We start from the raw sequence: 14321 nt of genomic DNA on the forward strand, positions 1-14321 counted from the left end.
AAAGATAAGGATAATGCTAAATAATAAAAATTCGTGTTCTCGGGGAAAGAATCATTTACGCTCGGGAGAGTACAGGAAGGATGTCCTCGGGACAAGTAAAATAGTATTCACAATTGTTAAAGGCAATTTGTTTTCAAGGACTTTGATGTAGTTTTCAAAAGCTTAGTTTTCTAAGCCTACTTTGAAGTTTCCTTTCAAAATCATGTTAAATGTCGTTCTTTTTTTTAAGTAATGCCTCAGTTTGATCTGCAAGTGGACATGGCTTCCCCCTCGCTACCCGGCTCAGAAACCCCGATGGTAATTGCCAAATAATGAAAATTCGTGTTCTTACGGAAAGTGTCTTTGATCCAAAATTGCTGACTAACAAATCTGTTCTTGTGGTTCTTGAACGCAAGTTATTTTCAAGAACTCTGAAGAAATTTTTCAAAACTGCTAAGTTTTCTAGGCTTGTTTTCAAGTTGCCTTTAAAAACCGTGTATAATACTTTCTTTTAGGCAATGCCTCAGTTTGATCTGCAAGCGGACGGGGCTTTTCCCCCTCTACCCGGCTCAGAAACCCCAACGACTTTACCTAATGGCACATCTCAAATAGTTGCAACTGATACTGGCTCAAAGGCACAAACTAATGAAGACAACGGAAATCGCCTCTCAGATGTTGTGAAACGAGCATCACGACCTGGAGATAGGAAGACGCCCACCTGGGACTCAACTGACGCAGTCTTAGCTCCTAAAACTAACACTAAGTCATCTCTCACCCAAAAGGTAAGAAATATTCAAAGATTTTTTTTAGTTGGATAGGTAGACTTGTTTTTAGTTCTAGGTTTTTTAGTTACATTAGTAGTTACCAATTTTGTCACCATTAGAGCATTACCACCTGGGGAACCAATTTAAAACTTCGGCTACTTTAAACAATAGTCCCTGGCAACATTTAAACACCAATTCCATTGTTGTTCTAATTTGTACATGTCTTCGGGTTGATCTCGAAGCTACTAGAACCTCTTTAAGGTGTCGAAACAAATGAAAGTATAAGGGACGAGGTTAGGTCAGTAGTTGTAATTCGGAAGTCATGTGAATTCTACAATACTGTAAGCACAACTTAAGTCCTGTCATTAGGACGACACGTTGAGGACTCTTGACTAAAGGTGTGATTTTCTTCATGACAACGCGTCCCCATATGTAGCACTGCTAAATGAAGAAACAGGAAACCGTTCAGAAACGGTTTCTAACGCCGCGTGCGGAAACCGGAAACAGTTCAGAAACCGGAGTGGGAGAGCCTTCTATTTTTTTTTTGTTGTTGGAGATAAGTCTGTCTTTATATGTATCCACTGGGAATTCGTTTGATCTCTAAGGAATTACTTTGAATTACTGAGTCATCTTTCACCAAATAGGTGAGCTATGTTTAAGTTTAGCTTGTGAAGGGGTATCACCATTTAAGTGTCAAATCAGTAATTTTTCTACTTTCTTATTTGGTAAAAATGCATCCTATTTCCAATTCTGATCCTGTTCCAAGCTTTGTTCAGAAAGAACAATTTTAATTGGTTAAAAATAATTATTACTTTCTTGTAAATGATTTATATTTAATTATTTGGTACTATTATTTTATTTTGTGAGGAAGTGTGTCTAGTTTCAAAGTTGGGTAGAAAAAGTTCCTGTCTTTCAAAATGATAACATTATATTAACTATTTGGCAAATAAACTAGATGCACAAGCTGACTATCATTGTTATAATAATTGTAACTAGTAAACAAATGAATTAAAACCACTAGTAAATTAAGAACATGAATATTACATCATGCTCATAAGTACAATTTCGATAGTTTTGTTTGATTTTATACCGGAAAAGCAACTGCACATCTATGAAATTAAAGGTTTGCAGACAGATTACGTGTTGATTTTTTCAACGATTTTACAAAAGGTTAAAAAGATTGTAGAAAAAAGTGATGAAAAGGTAACATATTTTGAGTACTAATTGATCATTGATTCTGACGTCAGCTTTCGTACTTCACTGGATTAGATGACCCCTTAAACGTCTCTACGATGTTTCAGTGCCCCACTAGCGGCGAAATATAAAACAAAAAAAGGGGTCACATATAATTCCTATATATGGGATTTTCGGCCATGGAAATTCCAATGGTGCGGTTTCCTTTTCGATCTGCCGCCATTTTTGTGGATTTTCAGGCCATTTTTCGAAACTCCCGTAAATTAGTTCTTGCAATGAACTTTTAGCATTAAGAATAATCGAAATAATAGTTACCGTTCCTAAACCAGCTTCAAATGGTGACTTAAGAATTTGACGGAAGAAGCAAATACTTCAAGAGACTGCATAGCAGCCCGCGTCTTCCTGCTGGACGCACGAACTAAACAGCGGAGGCATAAGGTTATTTACGCAACTAAAACATGTGTGAAGAAGAGGGTTCTCGCTTCCTCCCCTCTGAAATTGAAATTCTTACTATGTGCTGACAATTGTTAATATTGTCCTATAAGCCAACGGTTTCTTGTGTGTTTTTTTATTTTATTTATCCTCCTCCAAATTCGTTCATACGTCCCTGGCGTAAATCCTTCTAATATATTTGATAGGTCAATTCTTCATGTCCCTGCACTCAAGCATCCTTTTTTCAATGTTACTTGCTATTTTATTGCCTTATATATATTAAACCAGAACAAAAGTAGTAAGCTTATAGAATTTTTTTTCAGAGAATTACATTTGAATAAAACAATTTTCTTAATGCTGATAATGCAGTCAAATTGAAAGCGAAAGTAAGTTTTTTTGATCTTGGTAGAAATAAAAGTAAAGATTTAATATCTTCGATTCCACCTATAAACTTGCTATGACAACAATTCTGCCTAAAAAAGTAGTGTGATATGATCACTCCTAGGCTCCAAATGAAAAAAAGGGAGATACATCAGGGCTGTATCTCCTGTAGGCCGTGTATCTTGCTCAGAAAAGGGATCTTGCTCAAAAAGGGAGATTGTAAACGTCCAGATAAGGACTTTTGATTATGATGATTTCACTGGTGTAATCTTTACTTGGGTCTAGTGCATATTGGTGACAGGAAACTTTTTATCTCGTATCCATTGAAACAGGTTGGTAAAAAATGTTTATCTAATGAACTGATTTTTTTCAAATGAAGTTTGATGAACTTAAGGAGTTTGAGTTTTATAAACATATAAATAGATACACAAAAGTATGTATCTTTTTTTTACAGGAAATTCCAATTGATCTACTTAACGCACAAGCAACTAATGGCGATCTAGTTGGATCTGTCGTTCTCACGCCTCCCTCATCACCGAAAGAGTAAGTTTTTCTATGATAATATTAATAATAATAATAGGAGTTATTTATTAATAAAAGATTAAAACTTTTTTTTTTACAACCTCTTCTAAAAAGCAGAGCCTTTCCGTTAGGGAGGTAAAGGAATCAAATAACTTATAAAAAAAACTTCGCCACGTAAAAATATATAAGTTGCCGTGTGGTACTGAATGTAAACTGTGTTTAAAAACTGCGCTAAAAAATTTTCCAATATCTTTTGCTATTGTGCTTTTTTTTGGTAATAATTTTTTGAATTGAGTTATTCGTTATAATCTAAAGTCTGTCATGGTCTATAAATTGACGTTGACATGAGATCGTGTGACATTTTACAAAGTTTTTCTTCAGACTGGAGGATAACGAAGCGTTGGCTACAATTGACAAGCCCTACGAAAACTATTGAAAATATGAGATACTAAACAGCTCTGGGTTCTGGCTCCGAAAGGAAACCGCCCCCTTCAGTAGTTTGTTGGTTATTATTTAACTTTGTAAGAGCTCGGTCTCCAACTCTCTGCCACCTTGCGTAAATGAAGACGGAGATTGACGCTTTTTTTTCTCGGAAGCTACCTGAAGAGAATATATATAATAACAAGCCGGCAATGTAAATATCGACGAAGATTCCGCCATTATTGGCAATTACCTAGGCATAAAGCAGGTAGTTCGAGAAGCAATTGAAATCAGACTTAAGATTAATAACAGTATTTCCTTAAATAGGGACTTGGGGGACTATTTACTAAATGCTCTATGCTCAAATTTAAATAAAAAAAGATCTTGCAAGATATTAAAAAAAAAGAGTTGATATTAAGACAGAACATGACGTTCAATAAGGATCAAAGGAGGATATATATCCCTAGAGCCAATTATGGGCGTCGAATGGACGTTTCTGTTGGTGGGTCTTTTTTTGCAGGGACAAATAGATGGCCTGTCAACTAACTTTTTGGGAGTGGAGACTGATATCTGGACCCCGTATTTGGAGACTGATCTCTGGACCCCGTATTGGGAGACTGATCCCTGGACCCCGTATTGGGAGACTGATCTCTGGACCCCGTATTGGGAGACTGATCTCTGGACCCCGTATTTAGAGACTGATCTCTGGACCCCGTATTGGGAGACTGATCTCTGGACCCCGTATTTGGAGACTGATCTCTGGACCCCGTATTGGGAGACTGATCTCTGGACCCCGTATTGGGAGACTGATCTCTGGACCCCGTATTTGGAGACTGATCTCTGGACCCCGTATTGGGAGACTGATCCCTGGACCCCGTATTTGGAGACTGATCTCTGGACCCCGTATTGGGAGACTGATCCCTGGACCCCGTATTTGGAGACTGATCTCTGGACCCCGTATTTGGAGACTGATCTCTGGACCCCGTATTGGGAGACTGATCTCTGGACCCCGTATTTGGAGACTGATCTCTGGACCCCGTATTTGGAGACTGATCTCTGGACCCCGTATTGGGAGACTGATCTCTGGACCCCGTATTTGGAGACTGATCCCTGGACCCCGTATTGGCAAGCAGAGTATCAATCCACTCTGCGACAACAGCTTTGTATGACACAAATAATGTCACAAGAATGTATAATGTTCATCTACTGTGACAAACACAATGCACATTGTTTACTATTGGGGAAACAATCGCATCTCCAACAGAAGTGGGACCGCTTCATACTATGACTAAGGTTGGCTTAAGTGTGGTGCTGGTAAATGGTGTGACAGTATTTTGGACAGTTGTCAAAACAAGTTGTAGATAAATGGTAATGTCTACGTATCTAATGGTATTTATAGTTTTCAAAGGTTTTAAGAGTTTCAAAAAGTTGGATATTTCGGCTTCGTGTTTATTATCGGGCCTAAGTCTATGTAGTTCAAAGTGGTCATTAATTTTGTATTTTGAATTCATAAGTTTTTTTTTTTTTTTTTTTTTTTTTTTATTGTGCCATTTTAGAGAACCTATATTACTGGAGGGCATGTAAATTTTTTCCTGTACCTTTTGTTTGGCTTCCTGTATGAATTTCATTAAATTATTAACTAAAGTACTTTCCAGGAAGCGAGTATTTTAACCTTAGCCTTATTGAGTTTTTTAACCCTTAGTTTTATTTAGGGTGTAACAATTAGGGGTCAGTTTGTGGGTACCTTATATTTTGCTCATTGCCCTAGTACTATGCTTATATCCCTTAGGCCCTTTGGGAGCTTACCTGTATTATGCCATGTGGCTAGTTTTACCCTGGATTGTTTACTTTGTATTATATTATTTAATGTTTACATTATTATTTGTTATTTTCATTGTTTTGTTTATATTATGTACTAAATACTTCCATACATTGCACACATAAACAATTTGTAGGTTTAAACCCTAAATGATTGTGTGGCTCTTGAAATACCCTGTATTTTTTTTCTTCCCATTTCTATACCGTAATCCTTTCTCAGGAATCTTTCATAACTTTTAACTTGCTCGCGACATGTGCGTTTTAATAAAATTTGAACAGCTAGAGTATGGGACTTATTGAAGACACTTTGGTTTAGAAAGTTTCAGGACGTTTCGGTGTAAAATGTTCAGTTTTGCTTTCTTGTTCAAACTCATATAAGCATAAGCAAAAAGCCATAAGCTACTTGAATTTGGGGTAAACTTTTACTGGAGCACCAATTCACAGGTATCTAGGAGGGTGTGGGTCAAAGATATTTTTTTTTTAGTTGAGATACAACAAATATTTTATCAAAATCTACGAGGTGGGTATTATTTTCTTTTTTCAATGTAAATGCCAAAAGAAGATATTTTTTTAAGAATTTGGAGAAGGAGTATAGGGGTTCCCCTGTCGCCTCCCTGTTCCCAACTAGCGTCCCTCGACCTAAGCATAAAGTGAATGAACGAAAAGAAATGAAAAATTAAGCCGTTTTACAACTTATTTAAAGATTTTTGGTCTATAAAACCCGCTTTGTCTGATTGGAAGTGAAATTCTCCGATCGTCGTCAAAGATAAATCAGAAGAAAAAGGATTAAAAATAGAAATATCTAAAAAATAATAACTATTCGACAGTTTTAGTAGTCAAGTTTTGTCACACAAATTTTTTGCCAGTTGTTCAAATTTTTTGTAGGTCCACCCGGTTGTGTCCCATAGTTGGGGTATTGAGTCAAAACTTTCAGCGATGGCTTTTGTTGTTTTTTTTTTTTTGGGGGGGGGGGAAGGCTGGCAAGGTGACTTCGGATCTTTTATCGGGGAGGGGATAATTTATCATTTAAAAATAAGTTCTTAATATAAAGCGATTTGGTCATCGAAAATAATGCCCTCATACCACAATGACATGACCTCTGACCTCCGGCCCAGAATGACCTATTGGGACAAGTTTCATCCTAGGCCAAAATACAAATTGTTATTGTATGACAAAATTGGAGTAAAACTTAAAAGGGAAATAATATGAAGTCAATTCGCCAGGGGATACGAAAATTCCAATGGAAAATTAGAAGAAATTCTTCTAAAAGTGCATTTGGCGATCTTTACAATTTGTAATTTGACTCATTGTCTAGGCTAGAAGGACCGTATTTCTCTTTCCCGTTTCTTAAAGCCTTTCGAAAAGAAGAGAGGGTACTATGAATAGGAAGTTTAGCACTCCTTGATATTTCATGGTATTAAATTTAGTCAGGTTCATGAGTAGATTCAACTTTAAATCTGTGAATATCCAATAATACTAAAATGTTTCTTCAAAAATGTTGCAATTTTTTTCTAAAAATGTGTGCAACGGTACATATAATTGGCACATGATACAAATGATTTTTGGAAGGCAATATAACTCTAATATTACTAACAATTCACTGCAGCATTAAGCCGTGTAAGACCAACCCAGCTGCTCACACTCCTCCACCTCAATATGCTCAAAGAATCCCTCTTGACAACCTCCCTAGATGTTAATTTCTTTTAAAGCGTTTCAAACTACCTATTTAAACTCCATTCGGAAACGACTCACTTTTTGTTTGGCCCTAGGTGGATGACCAAAATCGACAATCTTTGGCAATCTGTCATCCGCAAAACGTGTCCTACCCTTTGATCTCTATCAAATCAAATAGTTTTAAGGCCTAGCAGAAGTCCAAGCATTTTACTCCTGAGTCAGTTCTTTTTCAGAGGCGGCAACTCGGTCAAAGACGAATTTATCAGTTTTCTTCGCCGCTTCAACTAAATAAGCCTGAGAAGGTTGAAGTTCAGGGGTTTCTCACTCAAAATTACGATGAAGCGCAGGCTATCCTTAGCAATTCTTCTTGTAATTATTTATACAATATAGTTTTTATATCTATTCATTAACTGGCAGTTTGGTATCTGCACGCTACTCATTCTCCGGACTCTGTTTAAACCGGTTACAACTAACTAATACTTTACTGAATCGCTCAAGAGCAATCCGTGTGGTTAGTCCCTTTGTCTAATTTATGCATTCTCACGCGCTCCGATTACAGCTGCATCTAGTCTTTTGAGGGGAATTTTTGACTTCGGAACACAAATATGTAAAGTATTTGAAGGGACTGCAGCCAGCAAGTATATATTATAGAAATAAGTTTCTGATTGTTGAATAGAATTTTTTGCTCTAGTTTTGATACCCCATAACAACAGTGTCAAGTGTAGCAATCTAGAATGCAAACCCGTAACAGGTTTTATTTTTATTTTGGAATTATATAAAAAATAATTGTTGGATTTAAGATTTGATTAGATCAAAATATTCACCAGATCTTTTTTTATATCTGTTAAAGTAAAAACCGCCGAAATCACTAATTCATGAACGTTAGGCAAACTCCAAATGTTTAACATGGGAAGTATTGGAAGATTCCTCGAGAGCCCGTCCAAATAATGTTTAGACACAAGATATTATTTTTACGGTGAAGAAGTAAATATACGAATAATACCCAAACTGGTCACCAGCGCTTTCGATTCTGCAATTCCTGAGACCATATTTTATATACAACTACAAACAAAGCAAGTGACTTTCAGTTGAGTAAAGAAAGGAAACAGCTTTCAAAAAATCTTTGCTGGCACGGGAGTTGAACCCCCTATTTTCTGATTAATAGCCAGAGTTTTGAACCCCCGGACCAACAAACATACCTGGCAATCTTTTTATAGCTGCTTATTATTGATTCCACTGTTCTATATAGCTGTTTCATGCAAGCGGCAGTTTTTTCTAGCAAATTTCTTTTTTTTAGTAAATGTTTTCAATCAGCGACTGAAAAATGGATGTATACAAAGGGCCAGTAAGTATTTTCATTGAGAACTCACAATTACTGAAAATGGTGAATATACTGATGAAATACTGGAAGCATTTTATTTGCAATTGTTTTAATTTTGATTTTATTAACACAGAAGAAATTAAAAGAAAAAAAAAGATTGGAACTTGAAAGCTGGGCGGATATATTGTTACCCGTCAAAGACTGGAAAGTCCACGCATGCGAAGAACCGGATAACCTTCTCAATGAAAATCAGTATTTTATTTATAACTATTTTATATTCGTGATTTGAGTTGATAAATAATAAAAAAAGGAGAAAGTGTTCCAATTTGAAAGTTGTGTGGGAATAGAGATCCTCCAGGACCATTGCTGGCGCATTAGGTGTTGAATTGAGGTTTCTGTTGCTGGATCATTATTACAGGGACGGCCACGTTGTCTACGCAGGAACAACATAGTGGGTAGCCACTGTGTTGACCGGGTTTGACCACTGTGTCGGAGAATCGAGTCCATTGATTTTGAATTAAAATCAAGTAGTTGTGGGCATCAAGCCATGACCAACTGTAGAAAGGCCAAGAAAGATAGTCCGAGACAGTCCACTTTTCTATCAATGTTTGAAGAGGCCATGTATGTGGAGAAGAAACAGACATTATCAGTGAAACTACCGTTTAGTTGTTTATTTTTAGGTTTGGAAAATAGATAATAGAGGCAGTTAGATTTGTTTTAAAAAATTTGATTTATATTTGATTTAAACCATTGCGAATAAAAAAAATTCAATATTGGAATCCATGAGTGAATTACCAGGTATGTCATAAAGCTTATTTTCCGCGTTATTTTGTCCGCGTTGAGAAGTTACGGTGTTTCTGTCTTCTTTGTAATTGAAGATTTGATCTTCATTTCTCTTGGAGCAATAGGGGACGATTGATAAAGGGAATAGAAGCCATCAATGTTTCCAAGAAATAACAAGTCTTATCAGACTATATTACCTCCTTTTAGGGCTATTTATTTTAAGACCAATAAGCCAAAGGATTTGAGTGTCAAGTAGATGTTATGTTGATTGAATCTTTGGGGAAATTGTAGCCCTAAAATTTAGGCTAATTTTGCTCTTTTGCTATTGAATAGAAGGTCCGTTTTGGTAATGCTATTTGTAAATGGGTTATTTTTTTTTTGTTTTTGCTTCCGTCTTTTAGTTAAGCTTTGTACCCCTTCCCCGCCTCTATGTCCCAAAAATTTTAAAAAGTTAAGTTACTCAGATTGGCTACCAGGTGTTTCACTTGTGGACTGTATTTTTAAATCTAAGGTAAAATCTTAGATTACAAGATTTATCTCGACTTTTTCTACACATTAATACGCAACGGAGAAAAAAAAATTTACAGAAACTTAGCCTATATCAGTCCATACTGAATTATGTCAATTCCAAAAGGAACAAAGTAAAAAACTTGTCAACAGCCATAAAGGTCTCAAAATTTTAGGTCCACGGGGATTTCTATAATGGAATTGAAAATAGTTGTTCGTTTCTGTTGTTTATTTTATGGATCCTAGGGAAAATCGACATGAAGGGGTAAGTTCATCCTGTCTCACACATGTGTTTTAACTGTGGTCTAAGGTGGGGAAAGTCGTGAAGCCCCTAGGTTTATACACACTAAAAACATCTAGCTCAAATAAGTGCTTCTAGAAACTAATATTGATAGTCGATTTCGGCAGGCCGATAACATCGAGATTTAGCCAGCGCAAATTTGAGTAAATCAGATTTTTATGGAATTTCTGATTGGCTAAAAAAAATCTGATGGGCTCAAACTATTGCTAGCTAATTCTTTATATCAGCAAAATATTGCGAATGGACATTAACTCGCATATCCTAGGTTTAACTTTTTTTCTTTCTTTTTTCAAGTGTCCAAAATGCTCTCTAGTGAACGCTGTTCTATATGTCCTCGTAGAGATTTTGTTTAAGTTAGAAAAATGTCTCTTCTTTTAGTCTTTTCTACTTTTTTTCTTTTAAACTGTACATATAAGAAAGTTGTTTGGTACCCTATCTCCTTTAGCTTGGTTGAATTTCGCATGGTCGCCGTGATTGAACAGTTTTATCCTGCAATTCCTTATAATATTGGTGATGTCTGTGAATTTGGATTAAAAAGTTGTTTTTCTTCCAGGGAACCTAGAAGGATTAGAAGTGATTATGAAAAAGGAAAACTTTCGCCCCCTCGTTATAGCGATGAAAACAAAGAAAATGGGTGCACAAATCAAAACAACACCCCTGTTTTATCGTACGCAAAAATGGCCGAGCAGAGTGGTGAGAAGCTTGAACAGATTTCTCGTCAAGTTAAAGAAAGAGAATTGGAGCAGGAAAGAAAACGACGTGATCAGGTTAGAAAAGTGCCACCGCGAAATGTGGCCACCGACACTAAGCCACCGCAAAAGTCTAAAAATGGTGGAAAATTTGAGAAGCAACCATCAAATAATGAAAAGCGAAAGGAAAAGGAACGCAACAATGGTGATATGAATGAGAATCGTGAAATTTGGGATGGGCCCGACGCCCAGGAAGAAACAGGGTCTGGGGAGTGGGTTGCCGCTTGATGGTGTTGATGGTGTTGAATTGGATGAGACATGCTATTAAAAGAGATATTTGCCTTTCTGTGGTTTCGACAATTATAGTCTTTTTTTTCTTGAAAATGCAAGTGACAAATACGTTGAACATAGTGCGCGCTGGTGATCACGTTTTCTTTTATTTCAAATAATGGCGCCATATTTCTTATTAATCAAGACACGTTCCTAAGCAGATTTTTTTTTGCTCATATCATTGTTTAAAAAACCAACAAATACATTTTTTCAATAGTTGTAATCGAACGTAAGCTTGTGCTAGCTTCCCTTCTGTATATAGATACCAGCGATTTTTTTCCAGTGATTAGTCATCTGGCCCAAGAAGAAGGGAGGTAGATGATGTTCAGACTAGTCGTCTGACAATATCGACGATATGCGGTATCGAAACCGACGACATGGGACTAGTCGGTTGACAATAAATATACGATACTGACAACCTTGGTCTAGTCGGTAAACGATGAAAAGAATTGTTTTTAGTGCTGTGATTTGTGACAACAAAGTTAGTGACCATTGCGAAGAAAAAAATTCAATATTGGAAACCATGAGTGAATTACCAGGTATGGCATAAAGGTTATTAGTGTGTATAGAATAAAAATCTTACGAGTTTTATTGGATAAGGGACTCTTGAGAACATCAAACTAATGACTGTGATATATACAATGTTCACGTGTTCCAATGAAAATTTGTAGTGAATTGGCAGTTCCTGAGGGTAAATTACGTCCTTGAAGTTGTTTCTAGAATAAGCAGAAAAAAGATGGCACTTAAAAGCGGATGAATGTGGTAACTACGCTACTTCCATCTGTATTCTATTTGCCGACCCGGTAATCTACAAATCCATATGTAATTTGAAATATGGGGTTCTAGTATGTGCAATGAGCGCCATTATTTGTGCATACTAAATACCCTCGAAACTACTCAAGACGCGTGTATAATAATGTTTTTCAGCTGGGGGTGAGGTTGTAGTTCTTAGGGGAGTATAGATTTTAAAATGTTTGTAAACAAGGGAAACACTTATGTTCTAAAAATAGAATTTTAGGAAGAATTTATATAACCAACCATTGTTAGGTTATCTACCCAACATTGTCTCTCTATGCCATTCCCAGTTATGACTTGTTACATATGAATATGATAGATATTGCAGTCTTTCGGGGGTTTATATCTTCAGATCAAGCTACAACTTTCATAGAATTATAATTCGTTTAACATAGGGGCGCATCGATTTGGGGGCTGATCCAAAGATTCTTCATACGAAAATTTTTATTATTTACGATTTTTCATTGGGGGGGGGGGGGGGTTGTAATAGAACGACTTTCAGTACATGTCATCCGATACTGGGAATTGATTCGAAGATTTTCATACGAATTTTTTTATTAAGGATTTTCATGGGGAGAAGGGGGGGGGTGTAATAGAACGATTTTTAGCGCACGTTATCTAAAGAATGCCCTTTAACATACTTGGATAAGGGGGAAATCCAGGGGGATAGGGAAGATTTTTATCTATCAATGAGTATACAAGAAAATAAGGTTTCAAAGTCTGGAGGGGGGGGGGGGCTGTTTCTTTCCTCTCTCATTTTTTTGTTTTAGAAAATACCTAAAGGGTTTTTTTTTCTAAATCTTTAGGCTGGCAACTGAATATGACAAATATGGTTTGAATGACACCATCCAATAATATTTTTGAGTATATCATGTAATATTATTAATAAAATAATCTTGTTATCCGATAATTCTTTGTAAATCTACTAATAGACTGTTGTTTATTAGAACATAATTGGATTATAGTATTAAAATAAGAAAAATGCTAAATTTTAATGAAAAGAAACTAAAATAAAATATGCATCATTGCAAATATTTTTTCGTTCCAAATACTACTTTTAAGCGGCCTTTAAAATGACTTTAAATGATCAGGAATTATTTGTATGTAAAATATACCAAGAAAGGCTATTCTTTCATTTTTCTTTGTAGTAATAACACAAATCAACTAAAATGAAATGGTAGAGATTATCCCCCAATGCTATATGCGTCCACAGGACTACTATGAATGGGTGTTTCCACATGATCATTGTCTATCCAAATTACTCCTGTAATGAGATTGTATAACACCCTGGGGTGCCAAAACAGAAACTATTAGCCATATGACCTAGGGATGAATCTAAAATATAATTGAGAATCAGAATAGACAGCTTATTTTTTTTTTTTTTTTGTCTAAACTGTAGAAGCTGAATTTTTGAGAATATGCATGTTTCACCGAAATGGCGCCCCTCACGATATTGCTTAACAGCCTGGAATGCTCACAAGTCTGGAAAGGGATGACCATTTGACCTAGGACTGAATCTAAAATTTAATTGAGAATTATAATAGACAGTGTAGAGGATTTTTTTTTATTACCCTAACTTTTGGAATTTTTGGGGGCATACCGATTTCGCAAGATCCTGATGCTTCGCCGAAATTGCGCCCCTCATGATATTGCTTAACATTCTGAGATGGTATAATCTCAAATCTGAATATCACTGACGTTTGTTTATGACCTAGGGCTGGATCTAAAAATGCAATTGAAGTGAGGTACAGGAATTGAATTTTGAGGATGTACAGTATTTATGTTTTTTTGGACGGTTTATTAGTTGGTGGCACTTACCATTGCAAATTTGTCTCTTTTTCTGTCGTCTTCTGCATAAGAGTGGTGCTTTGATTTCATGTTGACAATTTTCTTGCCTTTTTGCTAGTATATATTACCAGAAAAAAAAAAATCATGTATAAAACTTGTGTGCTGATTCAATTAATGTCTGTTTTGTTATTTTCTTCTTTTAAATTTATAATCAATGTTCAGGTTTTAGTTTCTTTAATTGGAAATGATTTTAATAATTTAAATAGCATTAATGTATTTTTCTAGAAAAGAACAGAAGAGTTTATTAAAAAAGAAGATTTGGTAATTCCACCTAAGCAGACCAAAATTTCTCTGACATGAATATAGCAAATATTAAAAATATAAAATTGAGAACGCCTTATTTGGCCGTGACAAAAAGAGTTGTTGAGCATTCTAGAAAGTCTTTGTATCCATATCACGGATGTTACGTTGGGGGGGGGGGGGTATTTCATATACTTTATGATAATTTTGGTTGGCTCATCATCTCAGCAATATGGAGGAATACATTCGTTTTGATTAGTGGACTGCTTTAAATGCAGTCGTTTGAATAAATGCACATAGGTCTGAACCCTGGGGGTGGGAGA

General features: G+C 35.9%; 1 protein-coding gene across 2 annotated transcripts in view; it reads left to right on the top strand.

Moving 5' to 3' along the window:
* Positions 1–11131, top strand: part of LOC136035984 (la-related protein Larp4B-like) — a 77387-nt gene extending 66256 nt beyond the window's left edge. Inside the window, exons 11-13 of one of the 2 annotated variants that reach the window (XM_065717887.1) lie at positions 495–761; positions 3205–3293; positions 10650–11131. In XM_065717887.1, coding sequence (XP_065573959.1) covers positions 495–761; positions 3205–3293; positions 10650–11073 — 780 coding nt within the window. In that variant the 3' untranslated portion in view covers positions 11074–11131. Of the gene's footprint in view, positions 1–494; positions 762–3204; positions 3294–8481; positions 8660–10649 lie in introns of those variants that run through there. The other variant, XM_065717888.1, reaches the window with a different exon arrangement.
* The last annotated feature ends 3190 nt before the right edge of the window (positions 11132–14321 follow it).

The sequence above is a fragment of the Artemia franciscana genome, chromosome 15, assembly GCF_032884065.1.
Source record: "Artemia franciscana chromosome 15, ASM3288406v1, whole genome shotgun sequence".
Classification (NCBI taxonomy): Eukaryota; Metazoa; Arthropoda; class Branchiopoda; order Anostraca; family Artemiidae; genus Artemia; species Artemia franciscana.